The 23,127-nt window shown below is 48.0% G+C and overlaps 1 protein-coding gene across 2 annotated transcripts in view; it reads right to left on the reverse strand.

Annotated features, from left to right (window-relative positions):
* LOC139260323 (cilia- and flagella-associated protein 46) overlaps positions 1-23,127 on the reverse strand; it is a 681,403-nt gene that overhangs the window by 460,241 nt on the left and 198,035 nt on the right. For both annotated transcript variants that reach the window (XR_011592768.1, XM_070876797.1), the window contains exons 21-22: positions 10,656-10,766; positions 8,497-8,678 (exon numbers count right to left, since the gene is read on the reverse strand). Coding sequence is in view for 1 of the 2 variants with exons in the window: in XM_070876797.1 (XP_070732898.1) it covers positions 8,497-8,678; positions 10,656-10,766 (293 nt within the window). In the remaining variant the exon portion in view is untranslated. The remainder of the gene's footprint in view (positions 1-8,496; positions 8,679-10,655; positions 10,767-23,127) is intronic.

Genomic DNA, 23,127 nt, shown 5'->3' on the forward strand with positions numbered 1-23,127 from the left:
AGCTGCAAGCCTCACACCCACGTCTCACAGCTTGCACACAGTCAACAATAGAAACATGACAGGCACATCACCCAAACAGATTGAACCACACTCAATGACACACTCCCTCGCAGGACAAAGTGGTGCACAACTGGAGGCAGCAGGAGCTAAGCGGCGGGAGCTAGGTGCGGCTGCATGTCCTTACCCCGATGGGCGAGACAGTGCTAGCTATCATTCGAGCAGCCATTGCTTGGGCCAGAGCCAGCGGCCGGGCTGAAAAGATAGATGATGATATTCTCATACCTAATCCTCCTTCTCACCTCCCAATTCCTCCTCATCCCACAATCTCGTCAAGTCAGGACAAAGTCCTTCAGCACCTGCTACTCCACTCCCTTTAGCAACTTTAAAGAACTCCAGAAAGCACTAACCACTTGTCCAATCCCAGCAAACTCAAGTAGAAATCAATCAGCACCTAACCTGTAAGTAGTGATGGTAGGGGCTCATTCCTGCTGCTAAATGTGTGTTCAGCTATGCAAGTTTAAGAGACGGTAGCTGGAGCTTTGAGTTTCACAATGGCAGCACTAGCGTCAAATCAGCATGTATAGTCTGCCTACTCTTAAGTATTTCCGACGGGTGTGCACTGTGTGCATGCTAACACCCTCACCAATATGGCATCTGATGCAACTCACACCAAAAATGTGTGCATGCAGAAAAAATGGGCGCTAAGTAGCCGAATTTTGCGGCCATAGACTTTGATTTTTTTTTTAAAAGGTCTTGTGTGATGATTTACAGGTAATCAGTAGCAATGTTAGAATGCTGTTCCAATCTCTAAAATGGATGATGGGATCCAGGTGTAAGGTTACAATTTTTCCAGAAAGCACAGAATGAGGCCATGTACTCAAAAGTTGATTAAATTAATTTGATAAAAGCTTTTGGAATGAACAAGACAAAGGGAGCAAAAAGGCGCCAGCCTGGGGGCAGGTGGTGACTCACCATCAATTAAGGACAATCTTTGTGGTCAAGTACCAAACTGATTTTATGCATAACATCAATGGGGTTGTTATATTTTCATAAACTAACTGAAGAGTCCCTGAACTGATTGGCCAGAGGGGGAGAAAAACAAATTTCGCTGGAGAGACCAAGTCTGCAAGCAGACCAGAACAACAAAGAGATCACCCCACATGTACATTTTTGGAGAATGAGATATTAAGCACGAGGAGTCATCTTTTTCCTGGTAGACTCCGTGTGCAAACTGGGAACATTCTGGTCCATCATTGCAGTCAATCAAACAAGATCACCGTAAACAACGTATTGATTGAAACACATTGTCGAAAACCGCAGTAGCGGGGGATTATTCATAACATGGATAAAATATGCGAGCTAGAAGCGGCTCAAAAGCGAAGAGCAGAAGCGAAGAGGGAAGAAGAGTGGTACCGTACTGAAGTGAGGTATGGAAGGGAAAGAACTGAGAAGAATGGCTAGGAGAGGAAACATCCGGTCAAGGAATCAACAATCCATGATTACAGCGGTAAACTGGATGGATGATTGTATGTCTTCAGTCAATTCTCTCAGGAATCTGAATCTGTAGTTTTAGTTAGTTTTTGCTTAAGAAAACTGACACTGGGTTAAGTCTAAATTTTATGCCACATGTTGCCCTTTTTCCTATAATTCCCGAGGTCAAATGAATCAATGTAGAGTGTAATAACAAACACCCTACATAGAGAATAGAAAAAATATATAATTTTCTATTTATTTAAAGTTATAGAATTATTAGCATTAGATAGAAATAAGGATATAGTTATTTGTACTGTCAAAATGGCCGCATTGTCTCTGATTGGCTCTCCATTATCACATGACCTGATTGCTGATTGGTCCCCTTGGAGGATAAGCCATTTCCAGAAGTTTTTCTGTAATGTGCAACTGGAACAGCAAAGCCCAAGTTGTGATTGACTTTGCCAAGTGTAATTCGATCCATTCTGACTTCAGAAGCCAGAAAGGATAGATCTCCACTAACCCAGAAAAAGCCTCCCAAGTTCAAGCCGAAGGCCCTAGTGCATGCCTCCCACAGCCGATCTCTTACCCCCAGTGCAAGTGCATGCCTCCACCAGCCAAAGTCCCTTCCCCAGCACAAGTGCATACCTCCCCCAGTCGAAGTCCCTTACCCCAGCCCAAGTTCATGACCTTACCCACCTCCCCCCGGCCACTGATGTGGCATTGTGTGTGGGTCACAGATTGTTAACAGGTTTATTGGGTATAAGGCGAAGAGTGACAGTATCGTGACTTCTAGATTTCATCCACTCCAACGATTTCCCTTGTCACACACTCACCGAGCTTTCCGAGAAATCGGGTGAGGCTGTAAAGGGGGTTGTAAGAACGTGATCCGACTTACCCGAGTTTCCTCTCTCCCCTCCGATCTCCCCTCCAGCTTACCATCTCTCTCTCCCAGTGCCCCTCCCTCCCCTCCCCCCCCCGTTCCTCTCTCTTTCACCCCCTGCCGTCTCTCTCTCACCGTCCCCGTCTCTCTCTCACCCTGCCCCTGTCTCTCTCGCTCCCCCGTCTCTTTCCCTCTTCGCCCATCCCATCTCTCTCTCCTCCATCTCTTCCCCTCCCGTCTCTCTCTCCACCATTACCTCCGTCTCTCTCTCCCTCCCCCTCCCCATCAATCTCTCCCCCGTCTCTCTTTCTCCCCCCGTCTTTCTCTCCCTCTCCCCCACCACGTCTCTCTCTCGCTCGTCTCTCTTCCCCCTCCCTCTTCCCCGCCTCTCTCTCTCCCTCTACACCCCCCCATCTCTCTCTCCTTCCCCTTATCTCTCTCTCTCTCCCTCCCCCGCCATCTCTCTACCTCTCTCTCTCCATCTCGCTCTCTCCCCCCTGCCCGACTCTCTCTCTGTTCCCTGCCCCCGTCTCTCTCTTTTTCTCCCCCCACCATCTATCTCTCCCTCCCCCCATCTCTCTCTCTCTCTCTCCCAGTCTCTCTCTCTCTCCCCTCCTCCCCAGTCTCTCTCTCCCCTCCTCCCCAGTCTCTCTCTCCCCTCCTCCCCAGTTTCTCTCTCTCTCTCCCCCTCCCCAGTCTCTCTCTCCCCCCCACCCTCGTCGCCCTCCACCCCCGTCGCTCTCCCCCCCGCCTCCCCGTCGTTCTCTTCTCCTCCCGTCTCTGTCTTCCCCTCCCTGTCTCTCTCTCTCTCTCCCCTGCCCACCGCCTCTCTCTCCCCCGCCTGCCGCCTCCCTCTCCCCCGCCCGCCGCCTCCCTCTCTCCAACCCGCCCCCATCTATCTCTTTGTCCCCCCCGTGTGCAGCTTGGTCAGAGTCGGAGGAACAACATGGTCAATTGTGGGGCCCCACTTTCGATTCAGGCCCCACTTCCGGATCTGGGTGGGAGCCGTTGGGGGCGGAAGCCAGAAGACGCAAGCACAGAAGGACAGAAAAAGGACAGTACAAATGTAGAAATAATGAGATCAAAATTTGGTATCGTCGATTTTGAGGAGGTGTCACGACAGAGGATTTTTGAGGCGCGGCCCCAAAACACGAAATTCAGTTTTGCTGCCTGAAATGATTGCAGCGTTAAATCATCGCATTGCATACTTACCTGGAAGCGGTAAGCAGCGTTGAGTGGGCCATTAAGCGGGGCCTCAACATCTGGGCATTAGGCAGCATTTGGAGCTGCGCCACAGACAGAGGCGCTATCTGGATTCCATTGAGGTGTTGATGCCTCATGGTTATATTCGCTTCCTTTGCACTCACTCAGATGGGGAGGATGGCAGACCTAGCAGCAGCAGCTTGCCAGCATGCCCACCGGTTCTCGGATGCCACAGTGGATGCACTGGAGAGGAGGTGGGAGTTGCTCAGGATAGAGACTGGGAGGAGACGATAATCACACACTTAGAGGGTTATGGAGGGAAATCGCAGAACGAGTTTCTGCAAGTGACACTCAATGCCAAAAAAGTGGAATGAGATGACGCACCTGGTGAAGGTGAGTATATTACATTTTAAGGGTCAACATGCTATGCTCTGAGCTCAATGTCCACTCTCTGTTAAATGTCATGTTCCAGAATCCATGCTCTACGTGGGTGAGGTCAGATGCAAGGTTCCCACTTGAAGCCTCACCCAATGCAAGGGCCTGCATGTGTTGTTAACCTTGCTACTCGGTTCTGCAGACCCACCTCTCATGTTCTTAACTCCTGAGTCTTCATATGCATCTCGAAGATGGTAGCTTTCCTGCTACTAATAGGTCCTGGCCCCCTAATTGAAGCATTGTCACAGCAAGTCCACACAGCGAATGGAAGTTACATCGAACTGCGAAAACTCTCATACAGTTACATCTACTAAACTATGTAAGGCACTTGGGGCACACTGATAGAAGGGCACTAACTCAGACGTTCTATTTAATCTTATAGAAGCTCGCCCACAATTGCAGGGACAGATGAGGACTGAAGGAAGAGACTCTGAACTGCAAGACCTGACTCTGTTGGAGAAACACGTCTTGGCACTGATGGGCGTTCAAGTTGGTGTCATGGCAGTGGGTGAGGCCGACCACCTTGGGGACAGTGATGGTATGTTGAGTTTCTTTGCAGCGTCTGGCAGGCCACTTAGGCCTGACACCACAATCCTTCAGTTCTTTCCATGAGAGAGGAATTCTTGAAAGCCTTTGCTGCTCTTGGCCCCCTCCCCTGCAGGTAACCACTCTTGTCTGGCTTTGTGATTTCAGATGATGACTCTCACGGCCAGGGGCCTGTGCGTGAGCCTTCCACTGCGGGTGATGGTGGAGAGGATGAAGAGGTGGAGGGCACCTCTCTGGATGTGACAGAGGATCCAGCATCCTCACAGAGCGGGGCCAGCAGCTTTTTGTCGGAAGGCGTGGTCAAGGAGATGGAGATGGGTGATGCTCTGGGACTCAGTGGCCTGCAGCAACATCACTGGAGTGGGGAGATCAGGGGGCCAGCTCCCCAGAGGGTGAATGTGCGCCAGAGTGATGCTCAACCGAACTCTGATGATGAGGCCGAATTAGAAAGTCTCGCAAGACAGTCATTGCAGATGCATAGCGATCTGCTGGGTGTTTTGTCAAGAGTGCCCAAGAGTGTCGATGCACTTGCATTGAGTGTGGTGGAGGCCATCTCAACTATTGCATTTGATCTCACTGAGATCATTGAGCCCATCCTTGGTAGATATCAATGGATGTTGGATGCTTCAAGTGATCATGGGGTCCCAGACATGGTGGCATGGGCTATGGCTGACGTGGTAGTAGCCATTGAGGACCAGGCCGACACTATGGTAGGCCTGCAGACTGTCATGTCATCAGTGCCTAATGGCATCAATCAGCTCTGTGGTGTGAAGCAGTCACAGTCTGACCTGATGCAAAGCCAACTTGAATCCACGCAGGCACTGACCACTGCCATCGTGTCTGGGGCCTCTTCAGTTGCACAGGAAACTGATATTGGCAAAGCACAGCATCAATCTGTGCTCAGCCAGATAGCTCCAGATGCCAAGGTTTTGCCCCGGGGGAGTAGCAGTGTGTCGGGCCTGTGATGTCCTCTCTCAGGATGACATTATTCCGCCCTTGCCCCTGCCGCTCTCTGCAACCCATCCACCAAAGTGCTGTTGCCAATGCTGAGGTGATGCAGTCTGCAGCCGGGCCTTCCAGGACCTGAGCTGATGTAGAATGTCCTGATATGTCATCAGCTGCAGCAGTGGCACCAATACAGCGACCTTCTACCAGCCTTGCTGCAGACACTGAGACCCCATTGAGGAGGAGCAGTAGGCATGTGAAGGGAGAGAAGAGAAGGGTTGGGAAAGCACTGAGAAAGAAGCACTAAATATGTGAGTGCAAGTGGCCAAATATGGTGACCTTGCTCGAATGTGAACTAATGTAAATAGTTGCATTGGATGAGCCAATGAAGAATTGTCTGATAGTGGCCAGAGATGGTGACCTTGCACGAATATGAACTCATGTCAATGGTTCCACTTGCATGAGCCACTAAAGAATTGTGTGATGCTGGACCGAGTTGCTGTCCTTGTTCCATTATGAAGTAACATGAATAGTTGCACGTGGATGTGGGTGATAATGTTTCAAGGGGTCTTGTTTCAATTATTGTTTCCTGTGGATGATGGTGTCCTTTAGTGCTTCTTTACAGCACACTTTGGTTTTGTTTGACAATAAAAATGTATTTAATTTGTCAGAATCTTGGCTTGCCATTTATATGCACAGAGGCTTGAAGAGTGTCTTCAGCAAATGGCCAGGTGAGGCAGGGCCCGCAATGCCACATATGTACAATCAATGGCCCCCCCCCCCGAAACATGGGGAAGCCCGCTATCCTGGCGAAGTCATGGGAGCGCTCATCCAGGTGTTTCCTGGACATGCTGAACTTGATGTTATCCATTCGTTTGCTGTAGAGAGCATTGGTAACCTGGCAAATGCAGCAATGTATTGCAAACTGCGAGATGCTGCATATATTGTCTACAGGAGACTGGAAGGAGCCACTAGCATAGAAGTTGAGGGCTGTTGTCACTTTCACTACTACTGACAGCAAGGTCCTGGTGCCCATGTCAGCTGCCAGTTATATCTGCAGGAGGGGGCAGAGCTCCGTCACCACCTCTTTGCGAACCTCAGCCTTCTTAGGTACCGTTCCTTGAACATCTCAAAGTAAGAATAATGTGCACGGTAAACCCTGCCCCGCAATCTGGGGTCTCTCCTCTGGCGAGCATCCATATTTGCCGTAAGCCATCTCTGCAGCCGGTGCCTTTGAAGTCCTCACTGCAGGACGACATGGTGTGCGATCACTGCCCCCATAGCTTTGCAGAGGTAAAAGCGATATGCTGGTTCCAAATGTATCCGATGTTGAAGGCAACAATATCTCCGAGATGTTAGTACTGAAGCTTATGAGTCTGTAGCTGCAGGACGCCAGCACCTTTGAACTGTGCAAGCAGCCAGCGCAGCACAGACTGCGAACTCTGTGGGCTGGCTGCAACTCCCTTTACAGAACGCCCCAGATTTGTTTCCCCGCCTAGTGCACGACAACTTTTTCAGGCGTCATCGCCGCCAGCCAGTAAGTGAGGCGGCCAAAGTGAATTTGACGAGACCGGCGCCAAGGAGGCATTGCACGCGTACTGATGTCATGATTTCCATGGCGGTAGTCAGTGGGGCAGCAAATCTTTATGCCCTTGAAAAAGGACAACCGAATTTTCCATCAGGTGGCACCCCCACCTAATGCCGCCGGCCAGCCATTCGCGCCCCGTTGCTGCCTCACTCAGTTGGTATCATCTGGCGGTAGCAACCGAATTTTGACCCCAAAGTAATAAAAATAGTTTAAAGAGAATAGGAAGAAGGAAAATGGTGAGAGAGGATAAGCTTCAGTTTTATTTTAGTTTTTTATGGATAATAGCCCAGCATTAAAGTTATTTCTGACATTTATTGTTGTACCACTAGACCAAATCTTGCTGGAAAATAACAGCGCGTTAATGATGCGCACCGTTACTAATGCACAAATCGGCCAGCAAATTCAGGGGAGTTGCAAATCTAAAGAAGTTGCTAGTCGATTTATTCTGCTCCACCATTTATTTCACACAAAAGGCATCTCACCCATCGTGTCCCCCGTTATTTTTAAGAACTTGCTGGATTTTCACATTAATTGGCCATTAAACTTGCCGCAGAAACTTAGTGTTGTGTCTCTGCACCTTGTTACAAACTCACACGAGGCATGGATATATCAGACACGGTCACTCTGTGACCTTCACTTTATTCCCAGGACTAAAGAGTGCTGATCCTGAGTGGGACCTCCCCTTTTATACCTGGAAGCCCAGGTGAGGAGCTCACTCCCTGTGGTCAGGGTGTGCATTACAAGGGTACAGGTACAGTATGCATGAGTTACAGTTACATACATCGTCATTGCATGATGGTGAAATACATGACACTTAGGACTTGTGATTAAAAGTATAAATACCCTTTTAACAATGTAAGACTTGTTAATGCATTGTCAATCAACCTCTCTGGCCCAGAAAGGGAACAATTTAAACTGTTCAATCTCATTCCTGCATGTTGCAATTCTTCTCAAAGAATTAAAAAGTGTCAGAGTTTTAATTTTAAAACGTTTTCCTTATTGTCGCTTTCTTCCCCCTCACTTAATCTAATCTTTCTCTCCCTCTCTTTTTTCCCCTGTTGGTCCTGCTATTACCTAAGCTCTCAGATGCCCCATTTCCCTCGCCACGCCATTACCAGCTCGCACTTCGAGCAAGTTACGGTGCAAACATTTTTTGAGCGGAATGGCGCAGGATAAAGTCTAACTAATACCGTATGCCACAAGCTGCCCCACTCCAGCAAGATTTGGGTCACTGGATTTTTTTGAGCACCGCTGTATGTAAGATGAAAATCAAATAATGCCAGACTATGAAGCCTGAACCTATTTTGAATGTCAGAGTTAAATTTAATTGTTTTTTTTCTCAGTACAAGAGGATAATGAGCAGATCTATACACCTATTTGACATAAATGAAATCATTTTAAAAAGCTGAAACTACATTCTACTCACTTTTCGTATTTCTTGAAACATGCACTTTTAGCAGCAATTTTATCCAATTCAAATGCTTTCTGGGCGCACCGCATTACAAATGGGTCATCATTATTCTGGTAAGCAAGTTGCATCAAACGTGTCCATACCTCCAGCTCCAGCAGTTTATCAGACCAGGTGCAGTCTGATATATTTTTCTCCAACTGAAAATGTTTATACAATTTTGTGTTAAGAATGTAAACATATAGACCTGGAAATTCTGCCGAGGTCATGCCTGCCACTGACCTTGCCAAAAATTGAAGAGTCAGGGGCCAGGAGAAGTAGTGATTTGGAGGAGCATCTGCAATGCTCTAAACTTCCTTCTTTCTCTGCCAAACATGCCAGAAGGGCTGACTAAGATTTGCTGGGATGGGGTGGATACTGGACTCCAACCCCCCTTTAGAAAGGTAAGGGGATGGTCCCTGCAACCCCCTTTGTAAGGTTATTTTTTTTTTTAAATGCTGTGCATCTGCTCTTCAGGGTTCCAAGCCTCAATTACGGCCTTGACCCCCAAGTAAGCCACATTTCAGTAATTGTGGGATGTGACCGAGGGTCAGTGCCCAAGAAATCCTGATTTGGGACTTAGTCCCCCACAACCATCCTTTTACATTGATGACTTTGTAGGGACTGGCAGGGGCTCAGCCTCTAGGATGCCATTCTGGAAACTAGGCCTTGCCTTGGAACTTGGACTTATGTCCTGTTGAAGTATGCAGCTGTTCCAGAAGATTTCTACCAGAGTTACGGTAGAAGTTCACCAAAATGGCAGAGAAATTTGGGTCCAAAGTGGACAATTCTTGAAACACAAACTATCAAATATGTTAATTTTGGGAAACATTTATAGAAACACTGTGGGCATTGTAAAAATGAGCTGAGAAGTGCTACTCCTGCTCTTCTAATATAATAGACAATTATTTAAAGCAATGATTGAAAAATGGGCTGTCAATGGCATGTTTAAAGAAGTATTAAAAAATATGAAATTATATATTACACCTACGTATTTTGGGCTATGTACCTTTGAAGTGTTGGAAATAACACTGATAGTCATTTATTTTGAATATGGTGACTTAAAAGTGTGTTGCATTTTCTTTTATATCTAATTTACCTTACAAGGTTGCCTCTGACTGCAAACTACATTGTGGTGAAATTAATGTTCTGTATATACCTCCAAAGTTACCAAAACCCTCCATGTTAAACCTCCGCTGATGGTTTCTATAGCCCAACAAGAAACTTAAGCAGGATCTAAATCAGAAGGAAATCAATTGATTTTTTCCAAATTTAAAAATAGTCAGTCAGGGTCGAAGTATAACTCGAATATTTCCTCATTTCTTGTCATTTCTGTAAATTGAAACATATTCTTTACTTTAAAACAGGTTAACACTATTGCAAGTGGATTTGTTCAAAGTAAGAAATAAAGGAGGAGAAATTTGCATAGTTTGTGCCTCCCATTAGCACCGCCAAGGCGTGGGGCTGCGACCGAAATTCCGCACCAGTTACCTGAGGGGCTAACCAGTAGCGCCCTGGGTCGCTGCGTTAGCGATGACGACGATATCACCATGCACAGTGACCCATTTTCACTCCGGAGCGGAAATTCATAGCACCCAGTGAGGCTAAAATTAAAGGGGAGGTGTGGTGCACACTTTTTAAAAAATGCCCGACTTACCAGTCGCAGCCTTGCCTTTTCCAATTCGCGGCGTCCATGTCACGATGTTGCTGCCTGGCACTCCACTTCTGTGCCGGACTGGTGCCATGGCACCTCGCTCCCCAATGGCGCAGTGGTGGCCCCTTCTCCCCAAAGAAGCGCTGGAAAATCCCCATGGTTAGCGCCCCAATCCCGTCCCTGAGAGGCAGTTGAGCGCGCGGCATTGCGCTTCACTTCCTCTCGGGGGCGGTAACCCCAATTTTGCTGCCAGGGCGGGACTTCTCCGCCAAGCGCAGGAAGTCCCGTCTCACAGCGATTATTGGGCGGTACCGATTTTCGGCCCCCTAATTTACTAAATCACATTTGTGACGTAACTAAAAGAATATTTTACACCATTTTTATTATACATATTATTGTTTATGCAATGACATACTTACTTTGCAATACACATTGATTTTTAAAATTTTCCATCACAATGTTAAAGACTATGCTAATTGCTTACCTCAGGAAGACTGGGGACAGTAAATTTCATCAGGTTGTTGTTGTTGTTACATGAGAACATCTCCAGAGCAGTAAGAGCCCAGAGCATTGAACTCTGGCGATCATTATTCTGCTGTAAATGATAAAGAATATCATGTGTACAGCATTCCGACATAATAATAGAAGATTCCACAAACCGATACTTCAAGTGGATTGCTGTTTTACTAATTTTAATTCTGATTTACATAGCACTGAAAGAAAACCATCAAATGTCTGTATTAATATGCTTCACAGTTAGACAAAAAGCTGAGCCGATATTTAATAAAAAGCAAACAGTAATTTGAAGATGATCACTGAAATTATACAAACAGTAAAATGCTGCGGATGCTGGGAATCTGAAATATAAACAGAAAATATTAGAAATTCTCAGCAGCTCAGGAAGTATTTGTGAGGGTCTGTAACCTGTCTTCAGAACTGGAAAATGTTACAGAGGTAGCAGGTTTTAAGCAGGCACCAAGGCAGGAAAGAAAAAAAGAAAAGGTCTGTGGAAGACATGGTGTGATAAAATGACAAAAGGGATGATAGTGCAATGCAAAAGGGGGTGGTAATGGGACAAGTAAAGAAATAAAAGATGGGTCGAGAGGAGCCATAAATAGCAACAGCAGAATCATTACCAGCACCTGCTGTCTGAAAAAATGGGAGCAGTGGTTATGATTTGAAATTGCTGAATTCTATGTTGAGGCTGGAAGGCTGTAAAGTGTTTAATCGAAAGATGAGGTGATGTTCCTCGGGCTTCTGTTGAGCTTCATTGGAACGGTACAGGAGGCCGAGGACAGAGGTCAGACTGGGAGTGTGGTGGAGAATTAAGACAGGTAACCGGAAGCTCAGGGTTACACTTGCGGAATGACCGGAGGAGTTCAGCAAAGTGATCACTCAATCTATGTTTGGTCTCCCCAGTGTAGAGGAGACTGCATCGTATGCAGTGAACATAGTATGCTAACTTGAAAGAAGTACAAGTAAATTACTGTTTCACCTGGAAGAAGTGATTGGGGCTCTGGATGGTAGAAAGGGAGGAGGTGAAAGTGGAGATGTTGCATCTCCTGCACCTGCATGGGAAGGTGCCGTGGGAAGGGAAGGGTGTGTTGGGGGTGATGAAAGAGTGAACCAGGACGTCGTGGAGGGAACGGTCCCTTCGGAATGCTGAAAGTGGAGGGGAGGGAAAGATGTGTTTGGTGGTGGCATCACAATGGAGATGGCGGAATTGGTGGAGGACGATCCGTTGAAAGTGGAGGCTGGTGAGCTGCATCTCAATATGCATCTGATAGGTTTGCCACAAATCCCTTTCTTTGAACTTCATGCCGGGAAATTGGGGAATTACCTAGACAGCTAACTCCATATTTGTCTGAATTTGAAGCACCATATGTGAACTAACTACTGGTTTGGTCAACAACATACCTTCTGTTGCCAGAGACTTGAATTGCATGCAAATGAATGTCAGAATGACTTAGATGAAGGGACTGAGTGTAATGTATCCAGGTTTGCTGATGATACATAGCTAGGTGGGAAAGTAGGTTGTGAAGGGAACACAATGGCCGTAATTTTTCTGCTGCCGTGCCTGCGGGTTTGGAGGTGGGTTGGCAGTAAAGGTTGCAGAAAATGTGAGCGCATCAGGAAAACGCCATCATCCCGTCTACTCATGCCTTTAACTCGGGCGCATTTGCCTGCACACCACAGACCCGAACAGCAGAGGCAGGCAACCTAATTAATCTCATTAAATCCTTGTTGTGAGATCCTTAACGGGGCTTTTACCCAGACCTTTTTAATTTCACCGGATGACCACCGGATCCATGCAACTCGGGAACCATATCTGGCAACCTGAGGTGGAAGCTCAGTAGCCATTGTGCGAGGTCATTAATGCAGAGCTTGGATATTCCCCCAAATACTCCCAAATAACACCTGCTTACTTGCCTATGGGAAAGGCTCCTGCTGACTCCATTTTGAGCTCAGATTTAAGTGTCTAGAGTTTGCAAATCTTTTCTGCAACCTCGGAAGCAACTCTCACCACTTTGTAACTATCACAACATTGACAGATTGTTCCTCTGATCTCTACTTGACCTGCCATCTAGTACATCAGCATGGATGCTGCTTGTATTGTCTCACCTTGGTCCTCAGAACCAGGATGAGCCTCAATACCAGCAGCACCAGGCACACCAGCAGCAGCAGCAACAACTCCAACAACTTTCTCCTCAATGACCTGATGCCCATCAGGACAGAGGGCATCAGCGCAGGGCTGCACCGTGCCGTAGGAACTACCCCCAACACAGGATATACAGGCAGAGCATGAGCTTCCTCAACATGACTGAGCAGCATAGCCAAAGGAGGCTTAGACTATCGTGCCAGGTTGTCGCAAGCATTTTCAGCTTGCTGGAGCAAGACTTGCAGTCCAGAGGACCTGGTGGTCCCCCTTTGCCAGTGGCTGTCAAAGTCAACAGCATCTAAAACATCTTCACCTCAGGCTCCTTCCAGGGATCTGCAGCAGACATTTGCAGCATCTCATAGTCGGCATCACACTGTCCACTGATGCCATGTTTAACAAGTCAGCCAATTATGTCAACTTTGCAACTGATGAAGCAAGTGTTAATGAGCGTGCGCTCAGCTTTGTCGCTCTAGCTACAGAGCATTATTGACTACACACATGATGGCCATCAGGGCAGCCCCACATCATCCAGGTGTATTTGTGAACGACAAAGGCTTCCATTCCAACATTCAGCTCATCTGAAACTATGGGAAGATCATCATGCATGTGTGCGCCAAATTCCCTGGCAGCTGTCATGACTCTTTCATCCTGCGCCAGTTCACCCTCCCTCAGCTCTTCGCACCTCCAAACGTGGCTCATGACACCCTTGATGTGGCCCAAACAATGAGGCTCAGGAGTGCTATAATGAAAGCCACATGTCCACCAGATGTGCCATAGAGCAAACAATAGGCATGCTGAAGATGTGCTTCAGATGCCTTGACAGATCTGGAGGAGCTCTTCGGTACGCACCAGCCAGGGTCTCCAGAAACATCGTTGTTTGTTGGATGCTACACAACATAATGTAGTAACAAGGATTAGAGCTGCATGAGGAGCAAGTCGCAGAGCGCACAGCCTCTTCAGAAGAGGGAGGAGGGGGAGGAGGATCAGCTGGAAGATGAGGAAGAGGAGCAGGAGGAAACTGAGGTCCAAATGCCAGCAGCACTGGGGCACACTGCTGCCCAAGAGGCCAGGGATGGCATCATCATGGCCAAATTTACTTCATTTCCTGCATTGCATCCATATGGCAGGCAAATGCTGTGCAAAGTTCCTCACCCCCCACTCCCACTAACAATACCATAAAGCATCCCTACAATGAACAAGCCATTCCGTTCATACTTCTTTGAACACCCATGTGCTTATGCTTATGCATCTATCTTGTTAAGTGTCAGACGCCAGGTGACAACACTACTCTATCTTGCATAGGACACACCAAGGTGTGCATATCTGCACTGGTGCTGGTTGTGCTTGGGTCTGGTAACATTGCACCCTCAGAGGCTGGAGGCTCCACTGAGGAGTCATCTTCCTCCTCTGGCTGGACAGTGGTGGGGGCACTTGATTGACTTTTGCAAGAGAAAAGAGATGATTTAAAAATACTGTATTAAGAAAGGTTAACGATACCATTATGCACATGATTATTCACTGGAAGCTGACATCAGTCACCATATGAGTGACCGCTGTATGCCATGTGGCTGTATGAGATGTAATTCTGTCACCAGGTTGCTGAGAGGTCCCTCTCTCTCCATCTCCCACCGCCAGCAGCTCTGCAACTCTTGAGACCTCCAGGGTCCCCCTCCTCTGCTGCAGATAAAATGCTAAGGATTAGAGAGCCACCTCCGGTTTGCTCCCTCTTCCTTTTGTTGTGCGCTCTCTTCACCTGCAAGGAGGACAAGAAGAGAGGTTTGAGTGAGAGTGATGGCATGAGTGGAAGGATTATATGGGTTACATTTGTAGAAGGGGGCAATGATCGAGCGTTGTGTCAATGCCAAATTGCTTTCTTCTGTGGTGTTATTTGGTACGATTGCATTAGGATGAGGGTGAGTGTAAGGGGTGTTTAGTCAGAACGGGATCTGAATATGTACATAGAGAGAGAGAGGGATGGGTGGATGTGCAAAGTATATTGGTGTGAGTAATGATATGCAGAAGTATGCTTTGGAAGGTAGAGTGATGGGGATGTGATGACAGGCACAGCAGGATGAAGGTGAGTGTGGCTTTGTCCTCACCTTTCCTGATCTCATCAGATCATTGAAGCACTTCTGGCACCGTACCCAGGTCTGTCTTACAACATCCCTGCTGCTGACCTCCTCTGCAATTTGGAGCCAGGCTCTTTTTGTCGCTTGGGGAGGATTCTACCACCCATCAGCAGGGAAGAGGACCTATTTGTGTGCTATGACTCCCTCCACAAGAATATGTAGGGAGTCATCAGCAAAGTGGGGTGCAGCCCTGTCTTTGGGAAGTCATTTTTCTATTTCTGCACGACAACACACTCCTCTCCAATCCTTCCTCCACACTCTTACATGAACCTTCAAATGCGATGTGGCCAAGGCTGCTTTAAATATCCCCCGCTGGAAATGAGTCATTGATGATGTCATCAGACCCGTACTATTTAATAGGGCCTGGAAATGTGCATGGCTTCCTTCATAGGGGCTATTACACTAAAGTCGCTCTGAGGAGCGGGCTGATCAATACATCATGATACCGACCCGCTACGCACCTGACTCGATTCGGTAAGGAAAATTCTGGCTAATGTGTCTGCAAAGATAAATAGACAGGTTAAGTGAGTGGACATGATCAGTGCTTGGGCCTCAGCTATTTACAATCTATATCAATTACTTAGATGAAGGGATCGAGTGCAATCTATCCAAGTTTGTTGACGATACAAAGCTAGGTGGAAAAATAAGCTGTGAGGAGGACACAAAGAGCTTGCAAAGGGAAAGACAGGTTAAGTAAGTGGGCAATATGGTGACAGATAGAGTATAATTTAAAGAAATATTAGGTTATTCACTTTGGTAGGAAGAACAGAAAAACTGAATATTTTTTAAATGGTGCGAAACTATTAAATATTGGTGTTCAGAGGGATTTGGGTGTCATTGTGCTTGAAACACGTTGGGCCTGAAATTCTGGCCTCCCCAGGTCTGTATGGAATGTGTACAGACCTGGGAAGGCGTCGCAGAAACTGTTTTTTGACGCACAATGAGCATGCGCCGAAAACCGACTTTTCCGATTTGTCAAGTTCTGGCTTGACAGATCCAACGCATCTCGGCAGCAAGGATATTGCACTATTTGCCCATCTCTTGCCCAGCGAATGTCCTTAAAACTCTTGCGCCTGGTAAAAGCAAAAGCATAGCCTACTTTTACCAGCGTAAGAGTTTTAAAACATATAAAAATAAAATTTAAAAACACATTTTTATGTTCAAAACCCTGCCCCTAAGGTAAGTTTATTTTAAAACCTCATTACAAAACTTAGAAAAAAAATATATTTTCCGATTTTTATTTTAAACACATTTATTAACTTTAATTTAAATATGTGGGATGTTTTTATATTTTTTATTTGTGTTTAGGTGTTGAGGGGTGGAGGTTCTCATTCATAACAATGAGAACTCCTACTTACAGAGTTTCCATTATTATGAATAAGAAAATAATTTACCTTGATTGGGTGTCCAGGCTCACGTGACTCCAGCTCCAGCTCTACGTACGTTCAGATGTGCATGCGTCCGATGCGCATACAGAAGAAGCCTAACACCGCAATCGCTCGTGGGCACTCGAGCAAAAGTGCGTGCGTGTCTATTCTTTTCTTTTCAGGTGACTGCTCCCGGAAAGGAAACCCAGAACCGGGATTTCAGGGCCAGAAAGTTTACAAGCAAGTACAGCAAGCAATTAGGAACACAAATAGTATGTTGGCCTTTATTGCAAGATCTTGGATACAAGACTAAGGAAATCTTGCTGCAATTCTACAGGGCTTTGGTGAGACGACACCTGGAGTGCTGTGTACAGTTTTTAATCTCCATACCTAAGGAAGAATATACTTGCCTTAGAGGGGTTGCAATGAAGGTTTACTGTTGATCCCTGGGATGAGAGGGCTGTGCTATGAGGAGATAGAGTAGAATTGGTCTATACTCTCTGGAGTTTAGAAGAATGAGAGGTGATCTTATTGAAACATATTGGCCCTGAAATCCCGGTTTCTTCTTCCAGCGGGCGGTCGACTAAAAATAGCAGAAAAAATTGTCGGTGTAGGATTTGCCTGGTGCCAACATCAGTGTGTGTATGGGCCGGAGGGAATTTTGGGACTTTTAAAATGGATCCGTTACCCTTTTAAAATGGAGATGCACATGAGGTTGAACTGAGACGGTCAACCCGGAAGCATAAAACACCAGACCGTCTCAATTTGTAAAAGACTGTGTTAATATCTCAGAGTGGGGTATTGTCATGTCTGTACTTTTGGGTTCACTAGCCACTAGATGGCGTCACTATTGGAGGCCATTGGGCTGCACGCACGTGTGTGCAGCCCAAGTATAAAAGGCCAGCCATCTTGTATATTAGTCACTTTGGGCCTTAATAAAGCAGAGCCAAGATCATACCTCTTGGAGTTAAACAGTACTCAATTTAACAGTTATTGCATACACAACACTTTTCATTTCGGACTTCGTATGATTTGTGGAAAAACACCTTTTGTCCATGGAGCTGGTATGTCTGGATGGACAATAAGGTTTGCAGGACAAATGTAACACCTCTGGACTCTTTCAATCAAGGAGCAGTCAAGAACTCAACAAACAGTTAGCACTTCAAGAACTGCTCTTTTACAGAAATGGCCTACATTGTTTTCATCGAGATGACCAATCCAGGACAGAGACGTCACCAGGTAGACCAACTAGCATCTCTGCGACAATGGTAACCAGAAATCGCCCAGCCAGTTTTGTGTATTATCATTATCATATAGGCAGTCCCTCAGAATCGAGTAACACTTGCTTCAACTCCCAGAGTGAGTTCATTGATGGCTGAACAGCCCGATACGAGAGCCACAGACCGTGTTACAGGTGGGACAGACATTCGTCGAGGGGAGGGGTCGTGGGGCTGGTTTGCCGCGCGCTCCTTCCGCTGCCTGCACTTGGACTCTTCATGCTCTTTGCGTTGAGACTCGAAGAGCTCAACGCCCTCCCGGATGTACTTTCTCCACCTCGGGCGGTCTGCAGCCAGGGTCTCCCAGGTATCAGTGGTGATGTCGCACTTTATCAGGGAGGCTTTGAGGGTGTCCTTATAACGTTTCCGCTGTCCTCCTTTGGCTCGTTTACCATGAAGGAGCTCCGCATAAAGCATTTGCTTAGGGAGTCTCGTATCTGGCATGCGAACTGTGTGGCCTGCCCAGCGAAGCTGATCAAGTGTGGTCAGTGCTTCAATACTGGGGATGTTAGCCTGGTCGAGGACACTGATGTTGGTGCGCCTGTCCTCCCAGGGGATTTGCAGGATCTTGCAGAGAGATCGTTGGTGATGTCTCTAGCGAATTGAGTGCCTTCTATACATCGTCTTGCCTCAGATCCATACAGGAGGGCGGGTATTACTACAGCCCCGTGAGCTTGGTGGTAGATTTGAGGGCCTGGTCTTCAAACACTCTTTTCCTCAGACGGCCGAAGGCTGCACTGGAGCACTGGAGGCAATGCTGAATCTCAGCATCGATGTCTGCCTTTGTTGATAAGATGCTCCCGAGATATGGGGAATGGTCCACGTTGTCCAGGGCTGCGCCGTGGATCTTGATGATTGGAGGGCAGTGCTGTGCAGCGGTGACATGCTGGTGGAGGACCTTTGTCTTACGGATGTTAAGTGTAAGGCTTATGCTTTCATATGCCTCAGTGAATACATTGACTATATCCTGGTCTGAATGTTCACAGACGCAGGCGTCGTCCGCATACTGCAGCTCAACGACAGAGGTTGGGGTGATCTTGGACCTGGCCTGGAGGCGACATAGGTTAGACAGCTTCCCACTGGTTCTGTAGTTTAGTTCCACTCCAGTGGGGAGCTTGTTGATTGTGAGGTGGAGCATGGCGGCGAGGAAGATTGAGAAGAGGGTTGAGCGATGACGCTGCCCTGTTTGACCCCGCCTAGCCAGTTTTGTGTATTATACGGGGTATAAAGATGCTGAACTTTGGGGGATTCGGTGGCTTACTTTTCTCCACCATCTGAAATGGAGTTCCCCGCGTGGCCACGCATCCGTCAACTCTCCAGGAACGCCCAAAGTGAGTGCATCGCCGTACCAACTGAACGTAACTCTCTCGGCCTCATCACATGCCTCTGTTAGACACGGTTTTGTCTTTAGAGTTGAACGGACCCGGGACCGCATGAATCAACGACAAGGCTGGTAATTATATCCAGCATACACCTCTAGAAATCCCCAAGACCGCCAACGTGTTTAGCTGCTGAGGAACTGCAAGTATCCAAGATGCAGGCTAACATGTGTGTGTGTAAGAAGGTTTCCAAGTGTGGGTTCTGACCAAACCGGGAGAGGGGTTTAGTTCGAAGGGTTTCTATTATCTAGGCTTAGATTCTGGGAAGGGGGTTGGTTTGGCGTAACCGACAGGGTGGGTATTTCGTCTAAGGTTTTAAGCTTGTGCCCACAGTCACATATTCTTTAAGCCGTAAGCAAGTGGAGTAGGGGTTGTCGTTTTGTGAGTGTAATAAAAAGAATCGATCTTTGACCAACCTGAACCGTTTTGTTTTGTCTGAGTCAATTGTAATCTATCCATAGTAACTCCTTGGGTCTGAAATTGAGGGTTGTGGGGCTTGTGGTTTGTGATATAATTCGGAAGACCAACCGGGTGGCATCCGCTCACGGCCTGGTTACACAGTAATCCTGCTGGGGATGCTGCGCATCGGGCATAGGAGAAGACATATCTGACCTTGGTCTCTCTCGCTCTTTCTGTGGGATTACCCACTCATTGACGGGCTAGGCAGGAACTATTGGCAAAACTCCTGCCATCTAAAGGGAACCAACTCGAACCGGGGAGTTTTAAAGCACGGGTCGACTCAAGGGAGAGTCAGAGACACGGGGCACACAAAACACCCTACAGAAATGGCAATCGCAGCAGGATGCGAGGGCATGGGTTGTTCAATTGACTCCAAGGTTGAAACGGTGCGATCAGGTTTGGAAGATAGGATCGCATCCCACGTGTTCATCAAAATTAACGTGTCCCAGCAGTGGGTGCTGGATATGTTACACTCAGACAGTCCTCAGGATTGGGCAGCTGAGTGGACAGGAGGAAAGGAGCATAAGAAGTCCAAAGAAAAGGCAATTTGGCTCGTTAGCTTGCAAAAACAGGTTCAGCTGTGAAGGAAGCAGGTAAACAGACTTCAGGGGCAGCTGCAGGAGTCTGAAAAGGAATCAGACACACGTGGTATAGTGGGTCAGCAGTTTGTGGAGGAATTAGCTCTAGAAAAGCAGGAAAGGAGGGTTGCAGAAGAATCTTCCCGGATGACCAGGAAGAATTTACAGTGCCAGGTTACCGAGGCTAAGTTCAACGAGCAACTCCTCCGAGAAGAAAATTCCCGACTAACAGCGAAAGCGAAAGGGCTGGAAAGCCAGTTTAATGACATCAAGACCGCCTACAGGGTAGCTAGGAGTAAGGCTTTTGAGGATTGTAGTCACGATCAGTGCGAGGAAGAGATCAGGGAGCTACAAAGGGCTTTGGCTGGGGCTAGTGGCATGGTGTGCTTAATGGCACCAGGTGAATCCCAGGTCCCCAGCAGAAGTGCCGGTAGCAGTACAGGAAGAAATAGCTCCACCAGTGAGCAGGGAGCAACCGGGACCCATGTGTCCATTGCGGCAGCGGAGATATGGACCGCTGGCACCCAACGGTGACGCGGGCCCGCTCCAAAATGACTACGTTGTCCCATTCACGATTCCTCAGCTCCAAGTGTTGTTGGAGGGGCTGGAAAAACTAGCATCAAAGGGGACCACAGTCCATTTTGCTAAGGTAGAACAGATAGGGGGCTTAAACGAGTGTAACGATGCGGAAATGCAAAAGTTACTTTTATTCTCTCTAGCAGGGACATTGTACCAAAGCCTGTCCGCTGCCTTTAAGGCGGGATGAGGCACTCTTGTGGGGCTCAAGGAGGAAATCCTACGAGCCATGGACCATACACAGGGGACCCAACCTCTGTCGTCGAGCTACAGTATGCGGACGAAGCCTGCGTATTTACTGAGGCGTATGAAAGCATGGACCTTACACTAAACATCCGTAAGACAAAGGTCCTCCAGCAGCCTGTCTTCGCCACACAACACGGCCCTGGACAATGTGGACCATTTCCCATACCTCGGGAGCATCTTATCAACAAGAGCAGACATTGATGACGAGATTCAATACCGCCTCCAGTGCACCAATGCAGCCTTTGGCCACCTAAGGAAAAGCGTGTTTGAAAACCAGGCCCTCAAATCTGCCACCAAGTTCATGGTCTACACGGCTGTAGTAATACCTGCCCTCCTTTATGGCTCAGAGACATGGACCATGTACAGTAGACACCTCAAGTCACTGGATAAATACCACCAACTATGTCTCCGCAAGATCCTACAAATTCCCTGGAGGACAGACGCACCAACATCAGTGTCCTCAACCAGGTCAACATCCCCAGCATTGGATCACTGACCACACTTGATCAGCTCCGCTGGGCAGGCCACATTGTCCATATACCAGACACGAGACTCCCAAAGCAAGTGCTCGACTCGGAACTCCTTCACGGCAAACGAGCCACAGGTGGGCAGAGGAAACATTACAAGGACACCCTCAAAGCCTCCCTGATAAAGTGCAACATCCCCACCGACACCTTGGTGTTCCTGGCCAAAGACCATCTTGGATGGAGGAAGTGCATCCGGGAGGGCGCTGAGCACCTCGAGTCTCATCGCCGAGAACATGCAGAAATGAAGCCAAGGCAGCGGAAAGAGCGTGCGACAAATCTGTCCCACCCTCCCTTACCCTCAACGGCTATCTGTCCTACCTGTGACAGGGACTGTGGCTCTCATATTGGACTGTTCAGCCACCTAAGGACTCATTTTAAGAGTGGAAGCAAGTCTTCCTCGATTCCGAGGGACTGCCTATGATGATGATACTTGAGAATACCCTGCAGATGCCCGGAGAAGCGCTGATTGCATTTGCCGACAGGCTCTGGCCCGTCTACGCTAAGGCCATGGTGGGGACACCGGACCAAGTGCATCTGCTATGGGAGGTCCGTAATTACTGGCTAAGGACCCTGGTTGCGAAAAGCCTCCCACGTATTTGAGCCAAGGCCGATGCCTGGTTCGATGCCGAGAACCTCGCTAGCAGCCAGTGGGCAGCTTGAGCTCGGTGTTGCTCCAGGAGCGACACAGCAAGCTGAGACGCGTGGTGTACTCTTCCAGGGTGCTCACAGATGTGGAGAGAGAATACTCCAATTGTGAAAGGCATCTTTTAGCCATGCATTGGGCCATGAAGCACTCGCAGCTCTTCACGGGATTCTCCCTGCTAGTCCTCCTAATGCATCACATGCCAACCCAGATGCTTTTGGATAGGTGGTTTAAGGATGGGACAGTGAACAGTGCCCGCATTGCTTGCTGGACACTATTGCTCTCGCAGCTTAATCTCAGAGTGCAGGAGTTGACTGAGCCGAAACTTGCAAGAAACATGTACCCCGGGACGGCGCACACATGCACAGTGCAAGGGGTATGGGACGTGGAGGAGGGACTCAGGGTTGGAATACACCCGACGGGTTGGGATATTTACATGGATATTTCCAGTACCGTGTCCAATGGGGAGCGGCTCACAGGTTGCTCCGACTGCTCAGGTAGAGAAGGTCATAAAACTCCCCAGCACCATGAGCGCTCAGCACGCTGAACTGGTGGCCGTGGCCTTCGTGGTGACTCACCCCGAAGAGTTTCCCCCTCCATATACCATTTGCTCGGATTCAATGTTTACGTGCAACTCTTGCACTGAATACTTGGCAATCTGGGCAAGGCGAGGGTTTAAATCCACCGATGGGAGACCCCTGGCCACAGCATGGTTGCTCCACAAAATCTTAGAGGCCACTAAGAATAGAGGGGATTATTACATCCACAAGGCAAAGGCCCATTCAAAGACAGAACTCCGTGGGGAGGGGAACCAGAGGGCAGGCGAATTAGCAAAGAGGGGCGGGACACCCGGGACTGAGACCACGTGGCAGCGGGTAGAAAAGGCAGGTCCCTCTACCCTCCCAAAGTAGCCTTCCTGCGCTGAGGGTTGGGATTGTTATCTGCACACACTAAATATGTGCAGAAACCCCTTACATCCTCCCTCAGCTGTGGCCGCATAGGAGGTAATGACCGGGTGGACCATGCGTACCCCAACCCAAGTGTTGGCGCCGGTCCTCACCAAGTCTCAGCTCCAGGAGGTCGACTGGGATATGTTCGTTCAAAACTTGTACACAA

Source organism: Pristiophorus japonicus, chromosome 3, assembly GCF_044704955.1.
Source record: "Pristiophorus japonicus isolate sPriJap1 chromosome 3, sPriJap1.hap1, whole genome shotgun sequence".
Taxonomy (NCBI): domain Eukaryota; kingdom Metazoa; phylum Chordata; class Chondrichthyes; family Pristiophoridae; genus Pristiophorus; species Pristiophorus japonicus.